A 14574-nucleotide genomic window follows, 5' to 3' on the forward strand; every position below is an offset into this window, starting at 1 on the left:
TTTGTTCATTAAAGATAACATGGTGACTAATAATAATTTTACGAGTAGACATGTCAAGACACTTATAACCACGGTGATTTTTAAGATAGCCAAGAAACACACACGGGGACGATCTAGGTTGTAATTTGTTTATGGTGGTGGAGGGAAATAAGGGAAAACAAAGACAACCAAAGACACGGAGGTGACTATAAGTCGGGGAACGATTATATAGCACTGAGAGTGGAAGATTATAAGCAATAGGCTTGCTGGGGAGGATGTTAGACATGTAAGTAGCTGTGTCGAGGGCATAATGCCAGAAATTAAGAGGTAATGAGGCATGGATGAGACAAGTACGAATAATATTATTAATGGAACGTATTTTACGCTCGGCCTTTCCATTTTGGGACGAGGTATGAGGGCAAGAAAGACGAAATTGCAGACCGTGTTTCTCACTAAAATCACGAAAAAGAGCTTTGACAAATTCAGTACCATTATCGCATTGTCTAACATGTTTCTCAAGTGGACAAGACGGACAAAAGAATTGTTTGGAATTACAATCCATTGTTTTATTTTGCTTAATAATAGAAAAAATGGGATCACCCAGATGACCGAGGCGGCTATGCCAAACAGACGGAGCTAAGGCTGCAAACACGGAAGGATGAGCAGCTGACACGGATGGCTTGGAAAGCGGATAAAGGTCACCTTTACTATCACATCTCAGTATTCGAGTCCCCGTCCGTAAGTCCTTGACACAAAAACCAAACGGATCAAATTCAACAGTGACGTTATTATCAGTCGTGAATTTGCGAACAGAAATAAGATTCTTAACAAGTTTGGGAGCGTAAAGAACATTTTTCAAAACTAAAGGTGGATGTGGCTTAGGAAGGGCAGTATGTCCGTATCCATGAATTGGAATTGACTGACCATTTCCGACAAGTATACCATTAGAAACACTCGAATTAATAAAAAACGAAAGTGTACCTTGATTGGCTGTCATGTGTGATGTAGCCCCGGTATCCATGACCCATGGCTCAGGTGGAGCGAGTCCCAGAGTGTACATGGCTGCTTCTATGTCAGTTTGTGACGAAGATGAAGCATCTGCCGTGTAGCTGTGCTGCGGCCGTGGGCCTAAAATGCCCTGTTGAGAGCGAGGTGTAAAACCAGGCCGCATCATCCAAGGATTAGACGGATATGGGCAAGGCGGGTATGCCCAAGGAGACCACTGCCATGGTCCGAAACCACCAGGCCACTGTGCAGAGTAGGAGATGTCGGCGGAACAGTAGACGCGGCAGAGGAGGAATTTCCTTGAGCCTTACCATTTCCACCATTGTTTCCCTTACCCTTGTTGCCTTTCTTCTTACCTCCGTTACCCCGACCACCCTTGCTGTTTGTGGAGACACTGGACTTGCCACCGTTGTCGATGTCAGCATTACCACGAGAGAAAAGGGCTGGCGAAGAACCAGACCCGGTTGCCTCCTGCTTGGCCAAACCGGTTTCTTCAAGAGCAAGCATGGAGCGAGCTTTGAAGAAATTAGGAAGAGGATTAGCTTGTCGGATTATGGTTCCGACATGGTGATAGGCTGGTGATAAACCCGAGACCAATTGAAGGACCAACCGATTCTGAGAAACGGGAGAGCCTACGTTTTTCAATTGATCGGCCAACGACTTGAGTCGTTGACGAAGCGAGACGGATGAAAAATCAGCCATCTCAATGTGTGAAAATTCTTGTTCCAAGGTCACAGCACGCGAATTCTGATTGTCTTGAAAGAGGTCAGCGAGACGAGTCCACGCTTCCATGGCCGTGGAATTTGGTTCGACTATTATTTCAAGTAATTCGGTGGTGACGGCGGAATAGATCCACTGAAATACCGTAGCATCCAACGTTTCCCACATCTCTTTTTCGTCATCGGTAGAAGGCGGCGTAGGAGCAACCTTCGGTTGAATGATGTGATGGAGAACACGATTTGATTTAGCATGATTTGTAAACAATGCTACCCATAGCGGGTATTGATCGTTATCCATGCCGAGTTTGACAGGGATGTCATTGGCAACATTGTTGACTGCAAGCGCCGGATGAAAAGACGACTTTGCTTCAGGGGCCATTTGTGACGTGAAGTCGGATGTTTGGTGGAGGATAAAAGAAGAAGAAGAAGGAGGAGATTGAGCGGAAGCAGATGAAGGATCGATTAGGGTTCCTGATACCATAAAGGAATGTAATCGGTGGATTGTATTGATTATGTCAAACGTTTAAATACAAAACTAATGATAACAGAATACTACAAACTAGGTAACAAATACTACAAGCTAGGAAACTATCTAACCTAAGCTAGGTAAATGAATAATATCAAATAATTACAATATTACATATTGACTTATTCTAATATTCTATCAAGTATAAAATACAAAACTTATTTCAAGGTAATCATGATATAGGAAGGCAAATGACCGGCATTTATGTACTAATAAAATGCATCATAATCTCAAAAACAAAAAAAGGATATAGTAAGGCAAATGACCCGTATTTATGTATTTATAGCAAAGAACTAAGTTAAAGTCGATCAAATAGAATTTCCGGTGCTAGGAAAAATACCGTAAAATGAAAGGCATTTTTGAAACAATCAAATAAAAAAAATGAAATTTTTCCAAAAATAGAGGGAGTACATATTTTTGTATGAATGTACGTCTTTTATAAGAGCACATAATTAACTCTATTTTTACTTTAAATTATAAGACGGTCTCTCACTAATCGGTGTAAGTAGTGTGATAAACTTGTGTGTTACCTTAATTATGATGAACCCAAATCAAAATACCAGAAAAAAAAAAAAGAAAAGTCACACGAAAAACATGTCATTTCTACAAACATCATCTTCTCCTAGTTCTCCTCAACCCCTGTTACATACCAAACTTCCTATCTAACTTCATACCATCAAACCTTTCTACCTATCTTTCACTTATTATTCACATATTTATACACCTCTCATTATTTTTTATACATCACATCTTGGACCCTCTTGATATAATTCCCAACATAAATATTAAAATTCCTTCATGGGAAAAATTCACAAAAAAGTTTAATATTTTTTTGTTTTTATTTTGGTATCAAACTCAAATGAGTAAACGAATAAAAGGGTTATTAAGCTTGTTATTTAAGAACAAGCTTAAGTCTAAGGCTAAGTCGTCTAGGTACAAGGTTCGAACCCCGGTCGACGTTGTCAAACTTATTAATGATCATTTGGTTACCCTTCATAATCACACTATTGATCATGGTCTTCCTGCAAAGGTTTGGTTTTTATTTTTTGCGATTTTTATGATTTTTTTTATGATTATTTATGTTTGTTAATGGCTATTTTTGGATGATGGGTTGTGTGGTTTTTGTTTGTGTATTGATCAATGAAGAGAAAAATGTGATCAGAGTAATATTATAGTTGCATTTTTTTGGGTTTATAATTTATAACTTCCCCTTTTCTAAGGAAATTTCCCAAAAATTGTAAGTTAAAATAATGGGTTTTTGTAGTTCAGTTACATATATGTTGTTTTGTTTCATGATAAATAATTTGATGAGCAATGAAGGGCTATCAGGTAATGATTTGATTTTGTATACTCACTCCGTCCCGGTCGTTTGTTGTTTGTTGTTATTGAGTGACAAGTGGACAATGGGTTATGTGGATGGTCAAATTACCTCCAAAAATTATTCTAAATATATAGAAAGGTAAATAAATGACTGGACAGAGGGAGATTCTCTTTTTTGTGGAGGTTGAGTTTTGATTATTGATCATGAGAGATTTCTGGAAATTGTATCATAAGACCCCAAGGTGTGGGTTTTTGGTATTCGTTTAGGTACTGATAACGCCACTCGAAAATTTAAAAGGAAGGAATAGAGTGACATAAGCGCTTTGCGAGTGGCGTGATGTTACTTTTATGTGCAAAATCTCATTTGGAAGAATGTTAATTGTTTAATGTGACTCATTGTTTCATTTGTATAGGTAGCAATAATTGTTGTTTTAAGAATTCAGACAAACAAATGAATAATTTTTTATAATATGCATTGCTGATGTTTGCTTAATGATTATATGACTCAGCTTAATGATTGAGTATTTTTTTTTTACTGCAACGATCATCTGAATTCGAAATGTAGTTATGATCATTGAGTTTAAAAGTGAGGATTTTGATAATTATCTATACTAGAAGCTATAATTTGCTTAGCTTGTGTTCAGATTGAGGAACTGGGAAGACTAATTGCGGAACTGAAATGTATTCTATACGGAACTAGTGAATCTGAACCTAACCCGGAAGCTTGTGCACAAGTAACTCATGAGTTTTTCCAAGAAAACACGCTTCGTCTTCTCATAATCTGCCTTCCTGAATTAGACTTGGAGGTGAATATTCATCAAATTGACTTGTTAATGTAGTTTTTAGACTTATTAATTTTCACTTAATTCCTACCAAAGTAGTATCTAATTTCAGCTACTTTTATGAAAGTTTTTCCAACTCTTCTCTTCCTGATGTTTCTTATTATTAAAAGGATGATTTCTCTTAGGCCCGAAAAGATGCTACCCAAGTGGTTGCGAATCTGCAAAGACAACAGGTTCATTCACGTCTCATTGCTTGTGATTACTTGGAAGCAAATACTGATCTCTTGGATATTCTGGTGTCAGGGTAGGTGACTAACTCTTAAATCGGGGTGCTCTTCGCCTTTATTTATTCATTCTTGTGAAATCACATAAAACGTGTATAGGACATACCTGCAATGGAACGAGTAGCGCCCAAAAAGGTTCCACTCCGACACAAGATGGCATTTTGAGAGTAGCTCCTTGGTTTTAAAAATGACCAACTATCTTCATTCTAATTTAATGTGGGACACTCATATGTGGCATTTATGTGTGTTGGTGTCACATTTTCAACAATTTTTGTCGGTATAAAATGATTGCATCCTTTTTGACCTTATACCAGGTATGAAACTCATAGATTAGCCTTGCATTATGGCAATATGCTGAGGGAGTGCATTCGGCATCAGACCATTGCAAAGTAGGTGTTCTGTATTTACGCTATTCTTTGACATTGTAAACTTGCTGGCTATAATATTTCGAGAATTTGCTATTTTGCTATATTTTCTTTATCTGATTGATTGGTAGTTGGACTTGACTTTGATGGCCTTGTCTCGTAGATATGTACTGGAATCCCACACTTGGAAGTTTTTCGATTATATACAGCTTCCAGATTTTGATGTATCATCAGATGCGGCAGCAACTTTTAAGGTTCAATATCTGCACTTTGTTTGGGTGTCTGTTTACTAGTTCTTGGATCATTATGTTGGACGAAAGTGTTTTAGGTTTTACTACATGAGGATGGATCATTGTTCTCTGAAATTTTGTTGCTAAAGATGTAATGATACATCTGAAATGATTGCAGTGCTTCAGCAAACTGTCCTGATCTTCCTTGTTTTCCGCAGGAGTTGTTCACGAGACATAAATCCACAGTTGCAGAGTTTCTTGCTACGAATTATGATTGGGTAAATCACCGTCATTTTTTTATTACTAAAGTATTTAAGACCTAAATTGTTTGTTTAATAAGCAAGCTGGTGAAGATAAACACTGCATCTGTGGTACAGTTCTTCCAAGAGTTCAACACAAAGTTGCTGGAATCTCCGGTTTACATCACAAGGCGTCAAGCCATCAAGGTAAAGAGCTGAGAATATAAGCTGTGTAAGGTCTCGTCTCAAATCTCAATATGAAAAGAGACGTTAAGCCATCAAGGTAAAGAGCTGAGAAAAAAGTCCATAAATGTAGCTACCAAGCCGAACCTGAGACCTTATGTATAGAAACTCAATTACTAACCACCAAGACACTATCATTCATTGAATACTTAGTGTACTGTATTTATTTATTCTTTCTTTTACTTTGATTTCTGACCCAAAAAATTGGGGGCCCTGTGCAACCGCACGGCCCGCACGGGTCCAAAGACGGCCCTGACTGTGGTAATGATGATGATCATATATACTCTGTTACTATTTGCTAATTTTTGACAATCAAAGCTATTAGATGATGTCACAGATCCACATCAGTCATCCTGAAGGATGTAGTAATCCAATGTAGAAACTAATGGTTTCTAAATTTTATCATTAACACATGGAAGCATTTCGAAATGATAACAGTGATTATGCAAATATTACGATATGGTTTTTTGTATTAAACCCTTTCTTCTTCTTTTTGAAGCTCCTGGGAGATATATTGCTTGACCGTTCAAATACTATGATAATGGTACGCTATGTGAGCTCGAGAGACAACTTAATTACTCTCATGAATCTTCTACGGGTATGATTCTGAGTCCTAAACTCTTCCCTTACTATTGAATAGCAATAATGATACCTTAACGCCTTTCTTTCCTTTCGGCAATCATTTCAGGAACCAAGCAAGCCTATACAGCTAGAAGCGTTCCATATATTCAAGGTACCTTTTGTCTATCTATTCCATTAAGCAGTTCAGTGAAAAGTTGATAGCTTCAAACTCTTATTATCGCAGTTGTTTGCTGCTAATCGTAATAAGCCGCGTGACATTGTTGCCATACTCATAGCCAATCGGAGCAAGCTTCTTCGCTTCTTTGGTAACTTCAAGATTGATAAAGGTACCTCATTGCATGATTGATTAGTTTTGATATTTTTTCGTCACTAGTTGTGCCACTCAACTTCTTCATATTATCTCTTGTACTCATGGCTGATGCTGACGCTGCCGCTTATACACCTCATGTTAAGTTAAATACAGTAGTCATGTCTATAAAGCAACGAAGTAGTAGGCATGCGCCCTTGTCGTACACCAAGTTTGAGTACATTCATCATTGCCCTTTGTTTCCATTGCATCAGAGGATGAGCAGTTTGAAGCAGACAAAGCTCAAGTTATTAAGGAGATAGCCGAGCTGGAGACTGGACAGATTCGATCATTTGCGTAAGTGACAAATTTTAGCAAGTTGAAGAAGTTCAGGGGCTCCAAGGTTTTCTTGCCTATTTGCGTGTACATTTTGAATCAACTACACGTTTTGACACGACGTGCACAAATGAAATTGCAAAGATCCAACTTTTTTTTTGTGTCGAATGATCGAAAGTGGCCAGAAGTGCAGTTGTAGACTCAAAGTAGTTAGCTTAGGTTAGGATTGTGATTCAATCTTGCCTTTCTTAGGTGCTGCCAGGGACTTGTAGTTCCTAGAGCAAGAACAATCCTCCAATCTCATTTTTAGGCAGAGAGAGATGAGTATTTTTTTATAGAGGAAAGTGTGAGCAGAGGGTTGATGAAAGACACAAATGTTGATAAAATGGATACTTTTCCTGTAAATTTTATAGTTTAATTTGATGAATGCTGACAGAAAACTTTTTTCCTGTAACATTTATCCATCAAACCAATAGCATATTTTCAGAAACTCATCCTGTGAGATTTGTAATTCACACTTTTCGTGTAAAACACTTAGCTTTCTGGTTGTTTGGTTCGTAAAAGAAATTGTAGTTCCCGAGAAGTAGAAATTCTTGTGATAATGCATTTCACATGAATTAGGAAATAAACTTTGTTTGGTTAGAATACAAGAGTAAATTCCACATGAATTAAGCAGCTTCCTCCATTATGATATTACACTTGATGGGAAGTACACATTGATAAATCAAATTTCATAAATTATATAATTCAAATTTCATAAATTATATAATTTGCGTGTTTTAAGAATGGTAATCAAACGAAACCTTTGTTTTTTTTAATCAATGTAACCACTTACTTTGATAGCATGAACATAGAAAATTCGTGTTGGCGGTGAGCGTACGCGTATACCAAATCACATATCACTATATCAGGGTATAGTTGGCTTTACTATAGTTCAATTTTTTTCCGAAAAGGAAAAATGATTTTCAATCTGACGACTTTTAACATATCATATGCAAGACCTATAAAAACTATACATAAAAACATAGAAACAGTCTAAATCTATAATTTGTATCAAAATTATGGGCGATAATGAGACGAGATAGCTCGCACCCAGCTTGACCTTGGCTCGATTAAAGCTCGACTTGAGTTTGGGCTTGACCTGAGAGTTTAACGAGTCAAGCCAAGCTATTGTTGGATATGACCGAGAAGTTTGTGAGCGGCTTGAATTGTATGATTAAATGATATGTTGCTCTTATTTTATAAAAAAGAATTATCACGATTATATCTTTGCACAGTATTAAATTTTCTCATTGATTTACCAAATATTTTTATATATTACAATTGAATCGAGTTATTAAAATATGGAATGAAAAAAAACAAAAATTTAACAATTCTATAAAGCATTGAGTTAGACTCGAGCTTGAGTTTAAGCTTGTAAGCTTAACAATAAGCTCAATTTTTTAAAGCTCGAAATCTACTAGACTCAAATTTTATTTCATGAACACAAGCCGAGCAAGGTCTAGATCGTGCTCACAATGGTTAACCTAAGCCCAATCCCGGAACAACATTTTCACAAAATCGGAATGAAAGAAAAGCCCAAATGAAGGGGGGCATAAATGTAAATTAGACAAAATTAGGGTTCTACAAAAACCTAGAGCAGCTTATCAGCCACCTCTCTCAGAAATTTGAAGACACCAAAGAGAGGGAAACTCTAGTTTCTTCACATTCCTGTGAAAATGGGTACGCAATTTCTTCAAAGCCTACATCTCAATACTCCAAATGTTAATTTTAGTTTGTTTTCAAATGTATTTGATATTTATTTGTGTTGTATTAATGTCGATTAATTTTCGTAATTTGCAGGTATTTCTCGTGATTCTATGCACAAGCGTCGTGCTACTGGTGGTAAGAAAAAGGCTTGGAGAAAGAAGCGAAAGTAATTTCCAACACTCTCATTTTATTTACCTTTCTTTTATTTATTTTTCTGTATTTTGTTCATCAAAATGTTTACATTTAATATTTTTTCAATATATATAGTTCTGACATTTTGATTTGGTAAACAAATGATTGAGAGGTAGGTAGTAACTTTCGATTTATGTTACTACAATATATTCTTATGATATAGATGTAAGGTTCAGTTTGATTTAGTGTTGCAATTTTATTTCGGCGATTTCTAGACAACCATATGTTAGTAGCCGGAATGAGGTTATCGGAGTACCTTCCTTCAAATCCGTTTTACACTTCTTGGAATGATTATTCATCCGAGACGGTCCTGTGCCGATAAGTTGCTATCAATGATTTGCAGACATTGGTTAACATTGTCCTGGCTTTTTTTTTTCCCTGTATTGTGATTTTAGTTATTTTGAATAAGTGGTTTTCCTATTGGGTTTGAAAAAATAGTGTGCTTATTGACGGTCCTGTGTTGATTAGATACTCCATCTGCACGCAACATAATCATAAGCTATATCATGGTGCCTTGCATTATCTGTCAGTTTTCATCACAATTTGTTGAAGACTATTGAGATGCCTGGCATACATTTTTATTTTAGTGCTTCCCCCTTTATTCTAGTTCTGTACCTTAGCCGAAGCTTAAGCATTAGTACGACATTAGCCAATATGTATCATAACTTCTTAGGTATCCCTTAACATAGGAGGAAGCTAATTTTCATGATTGTCCTTGTGTTTATGATGATGGCTTTTCCCATTCCTACCGATTTTTTCATTGCTATTGCCGTGTCATTGATTTTCAGTTTATCTTAACTATTGAGCAAAGCTATCAATGATTGGCGCACATTGGTGGTTAAATTTTCTGTGTTTTAAGATTGCCCTAGCTGTTTTTTTGTATTGTGCTTTAGTCTTTCGAATAAGTGTTTTTTCTATTGGCTTTGTAAACTCGTGTGCTTATTGACGGTCCTGTGCTGATTAGTTACTCCATCTGCACGCAACATAATCATAAGCTATATCACGGTGCCCTGCATCATCTGTCAGTTTTCGTCACAATTTGTTGAAAACTATTGAGATGCTGTGGCATACATTTTTTTTTCTAATGCTTGTCCCTATTTATCCTAGTTCCGTCCCTTGCCTAGGCTCAATCTTGAGTAAGACATTAGCCAAAATGCCTCATGATGGGATAGGTACCCCTTTAAGAAGCGAAATTTCATACTTTTACTTCATATCCGTTTATTATGACCATGCCCATTCCTACCATGCTGTTACCCCGTGCTTTGTTTAAAATAAATAATTAGTATAGTCCACAAATATCTGTTTTGAAGAATAATTGATATGATTGCTGAAGCACATTTACTGCATGAAATGGTGTGTGTTTAACCTCGCCATTTGTTTCCATGTGATTTGTTGCCCGTAGTTCTGTACTCCTTTAATTCACAGCTTTTAAATCATTTCTCTTTTGTTTGCAATTAATTGACTAATGTTGACATTTTTTTCCTTTATTATTTCTTGGTGTTTTCTGGCCCTCATTTGTTATGTAAGGATTGCTAATTGGATTTTCTTGAATTAAGGTATGAGTTGGGAAGGCAGCCAGCAAACACAAAACTATCAAGCAACAAGACTGTTAGAAGAGTCAGAGTTCGTGGTGGTAATGTGAAGTGGCGAGCATTGAGATTGGATACTGGTAACTACTCATGGGGTAGTGAGGCAGTGACCCGCAAGACCCGTATTTTAGATGTGGTGTACAATGCATCTAACAATGAGTTGGTTAGAACTCAGACTCTGGTAAAGAGTGCCATTGTTCAGGTTGATGCTGCCCCATTCAAGCAGTGGTACCTGCAGCACTATGGAGTTGAAATCGGACGCAAGAAGAAGACTGCTGCCTCTGCCAAGAAGGAAGGCGAGGTATAATTTTCTTTCTCCTAATTGTTCGTTTGAGTAGTATAAGTTGCATTCCTGCTCATTAGATGGTCTATAGCAATTATAATCACTACTCCTGATTGCAGTTTTGTTTTTCCTGTTTGTGTACTTCAATTATGACCTCTTGGCAGATTGTTTTTAACGAAGTTTTATGTTATATGTCATGTACGTTTAATTGTTGCATTACCCAGTTTAACCTTATATACAAGGTTCATGTTCTACCTCTAGTGTAGTCAGCAGAAATTCAGTTGTTGAATTCCTGAAATAACCTTAACTAACTGGTCCAGTCCAGGTCATGGAATTCCTGTCTTATAGTCTGGTAACTCAGAACTGTCATGATTGTTATTCAAGTAAACTTTTTGGCCTATTTTTACTATATGTAGTTCTTGAAATTTGTATAATTCATTTACATCTTCCTTCATCAGGAAGCTGAGGCTACTGAGGAGGCCAAGAAGAGCAACCATGTGGCTAGAAAGATAGAGAAGCGACAAGAAGGCTGCACATTGGACCCTCACATTGAAGAACAATTTGGTGGTGGTCGTTTGTTGGCTTGCATTTCTTCCCGCCCTGGTCAATGTGGCCGTGCTGATGGGTAAGTTTTGATTTGGTTATGTCAAGTGAAGATATACCATTGTTTATGGGTCTTACATTTTACCAAGATGTTAAATTTGCTAATCTTTTCATTTTCTGATTACCCTGTTAAACTCTGTTAAAAATTCGACAAACTGTTTGAGATGGTTTTACAATATTCTCCCACCCATAAACTTTATAATTGGATGAGGAATACTTGTGAGATAGTCTCATACAAGATCGATACTGAATGGAAATTTGTTCAGCTGTTTCTTGCCCATAATCATACGTTTTTTTTCAATGGTCTAAGTTGGTTTATGGCACAGATACCTTCTTGAGGGCAAGGAGCTGGAATTCTACATGAAGAAAATCCAGAGGAAGAAGGGGAAATCTGCAGCTTAAATTTTGCCTTAGAAAATATTTGTTTCTCAGAGTTTGGTTTTCGATAAACATCTACTATAGTAGCGTTGGACCTCGATTTAGCCGTCATCACGATACACTTGGCCCGGAACATTTTGCAACATGTAATTTGATCCTTTTTAAATATTTATGGTGATTGTCAGTTCCTCATTTTTTTTTCATTATTGCATTAGTGAATGCCAGTATCACTCGATAAACCGTTAACATATCATTTTACAGCTTTAACCTGCCTCAAGAGATCAAAGTTGCCCATTATTGCCTATCTCATTCGAGGGGTTTAGATTAGAGGCATCTAAATCTAAAGTAAAATTACTTTTACCATTTTGTCTTTTAAAATGAAAATTTTGCAAAATAAATTACTCCATTCTTATGATCTGATAATCATGCAACCTTTTCAATTCAAATTGTTTCTCCAAAGTATTGAAATGTCAAGAAAACCAGAAGGCTTAAATCATGTAAAAAATCCCAGACTGCCTTTTTTACAGGTTGCAGTAAAAATTACCATTTCCATACAAGTCACAGTCAAAAGTAAAAAATACTGTTAAGACAAAGCAGATGATATGTTTTAAAGATTTGCAGCCCAAGCAAATATATCAAATATTCAAACAAAAACCAATTAATGTTTGTACTTTGATTTACTACACTGTCATAAAATTGCTCCACCTCCTTTTTAGATTTTACCTTTATCATTTTCATCTCATATCCACCTTCATTATTTACTCTTTCAAGTTACCACTTACCACCATGGCTGCTCCTGCTTCTCTTTCATCATCTTCCCCTTCTTCAGGTAACTCTCCCTTTTCTTACAACTTACCACTTATATTTATGTAAGACGGTCTTACTCAGATATTGTAAAACGGGTCCTATCAACAATTACCTTTTGGCCTTTATTAATTATGGGTCATTTCCATATTAGTGGGATCCGTTTTATACAATATTGATGTAAAACCACCTTTTCACTGCGCAATTTTCTGTACGTAGAAATAAGAGCAAAGCCACATCCATACCAGCAACATGACCATAAGCCAACACAAAATGGACCGAAAGGCGCTTTCGAAGCCCGTAAACTGAAGAGCGGTTTCTACGTGCGAGTCGACATGCCTGGCGTCCCAAACAACGGTGTTAAAGTTGTCAAGTACAATGAAACCCGTACTGTCACTATCTCTGGTAAAGCCCCATCTCTCTGGCCCGGGTTCGATTCCCCTGAGCCTCGAGTTTATGCTGGTTATGTCGTCCTTGACCGAGACCCTTCCGACGTTAACTTTACTTCCGAGGTTCATAATGGTGTCTTTCGCTTGTTATTCTTTCCTCACTGTGACGGTTCTCTCCATTTTCTCTCCCCTCCTTGTCGCCGCAACTCTGACGCTGCTCAGCATGATGATGATTCAGGTCTTCTGAAAATGTTTTCTTCCTATGAATTTCGATGAATTAATTTTTGTATGAGACGGTTTTACCGCGAGAGTTTGATAAATTAATTTGTTTATTGTAAGATTAAAAATGGTGGTGAACTAATTATTTTAATTGGAATTTATAGGGGAAGATGGAGAAATTAAAATCTCTGCAGAAGACAATATTTCTTTCATTGTGCACTCTCCACTTGAGCCTTATGGTATGCTTTCTTCATTTTCAATGTTTGAAGTTTTGTCTTACATTTTCCAAGTCTCGACGCGATTTGAGACGTTTGAATAAAAATCAACCCATTGTGTATGAAATGAGATAAGAATATGCAAAGTCACAGTGTTAATTCGGTCTAAGGTTCATGGTTACGCGGTGTTAACCATATATTTATCCGCAGAATATAAGACATTTGTTTTGTATGTGGCTTCTAAAATCATCTAAATGGATAGGCACAAACTGTCTTGTGCAAGTACCAATCCAATTGGATAAAAAACCCGCATTTGGACCATTAGGGAAACCCTTCTCACTCCATGTTATTTCCATCGGTTCTTTAGCGGCTATAGCTGCAAGGCAACTCTGGCACTTCGTAGCACCCCTCTCACCAGGCTTATTATCCCCAGGTTTTTTGTTCTTTTGACTTCTTTTCCGTTTTTCACCCATGATAATCCTAAAACCCAAATATGAATGATATAGGAAATGAACAACTTAACAACGTACGTACATGCAGAGTATTATCTAAAACCCTAAACCCTAATAGGAATGAAAATTTAAAACAACAGATTGAGCTTCTAAAATCCTAAACCCTAATAAGAGGAGTGAAGTAGATGATGTGGGATGATAAAGATAACAAAGAAGACGAAAAACAAACAGATGCATGAAAAAGAAAAAAAGATGATCGTCTTAAAACCCTAATGACGAAACACAAAATGAAAGTGAACATACCTGATGATGATGATGATAAAGAGAACGAAAGCGGGATGATAAGGGAAGGCAACGGAATCTGGGCGTCGGAAATTGGGCGACGGCCGGCAACGATAATGTAGAAAGCGAGGAAGAATTAACTCAGGATACCAACGGTTGAACTGGTGTTGCTTTATTGTGTACTTGTGTGTGTATGTGTTTGTAAATTAGTTTTTTATTAAGACAGACTATTGACAACGGGTTCTAAAAGGAAAACCGTTGTTATATGTTAATAACAACGGGTCAATAAAAGTCAACCGTTGTCAAAACTTTATTACAACGGTTAAAATATACCCGTTGTAATATATTTTCACCAAATTTGCACCAAAATGAAATATGTCAAAAAAATCATTGACAACGGGTAGAGGTACTACACCCGTTGTTGAAAGTATTAACAACGGGTAATTTAAATATAACCGTTGTTATTCTTGTTGAACCTTTTTTTTTTAAATTATCAGTAATTCCATTACGGTCAAACATGTAA

The 14574-nt window shown here is 36.8% G+C and overlaps 3 protein-coding genes across 3 annotated transcripts; all 3 read left to right on the top strand.

Annotated features, from left to right (window-relative positions):
- The first annotated feature begins 2762 nt into the window (after window positions 1-2762).
- Window positions 2763-7350, top strand: LOC141634300 (putative MO25-like protein At5g47540). The gene is made up of 11 exons (XM_074446519.1): window positions 2763-3259; window positions 4194-4355; window positions 4517-4635; window positions 4930-5004; window positions 5144-5234; window positions 5429-5488; window positions 5588-5656; window positions 6192-6290; window positions 6381-6425; window positions 6498-6600; window positions 6836-7350. The coding sequence occupies exons 1-11, from the start codon at window positions 3089-3091 to the stop codon at window positions 6919-6921; spliced, it is 1080 nt and encodes a 359-aa protein (XP_074302620.1). The 5' UTR covers window positions 2763-3088; the 3' UTR covers window positions 6922-7350.
- A 1167-nt stretch (window positions 7351-8517) lies between these two features.
- Window positions 8518-11882, top strand: LOC141633315 (small ribosomal subunit protein eS8). Its single transcript, XM_074445802.1, has 5 exons — window positions 8518-8618; window positions 8739-8811; window positions 10394-10727; window positions 11168-11334; window positions 11639-11882. The coding sequence occupies exons 1-5, from the start codon at window positions 8615-8617 to the stop codon at window positions 11712-11714; spliced, it is 654 nt and encodes a 217-aa protein (XP_074301903.1). The 5' UTR covers window positions 8518-8614; the 3' UTR covers window positions 11715-11882.
- Window positions 11883-12351: 469 nt separating this feature from the next.
- On the top strand, window positions 12352-13421 carry LOC141627975 (uncharacterized). The gene is made up of 3 exons (XM_074441170.1): window positions 12352-12519; window positions 12714-13121; window positions 13267-13421. The coding sequence occupies exons 1-3, from the start codon at window positions 12477-12479 to the stop codon at window positions 13419-13421; spliced, it is 606 nt and encodes a 201-aa protein (XP_074297271.1). The 5' UTR covers window positions 12352-12476.
- Window positions 13422-14574: the final 1153 nt, after the last annotated feature.

The sequence above is a fragment of the Silene latifolia genome, chromosome Y (assembly GCF_048544455.1).
Source record: "Silene latifolia isolate original U9 population chromosome Y, ASM4854445v1, whole genome shotgun sequence".
Lineage (NCBI taxonomy): Eukaryota > Viridiplantae > Streptophyta > Magnoliopsida > Caryophyllales > Caryophyllaceae > Silene > Silene latifolia.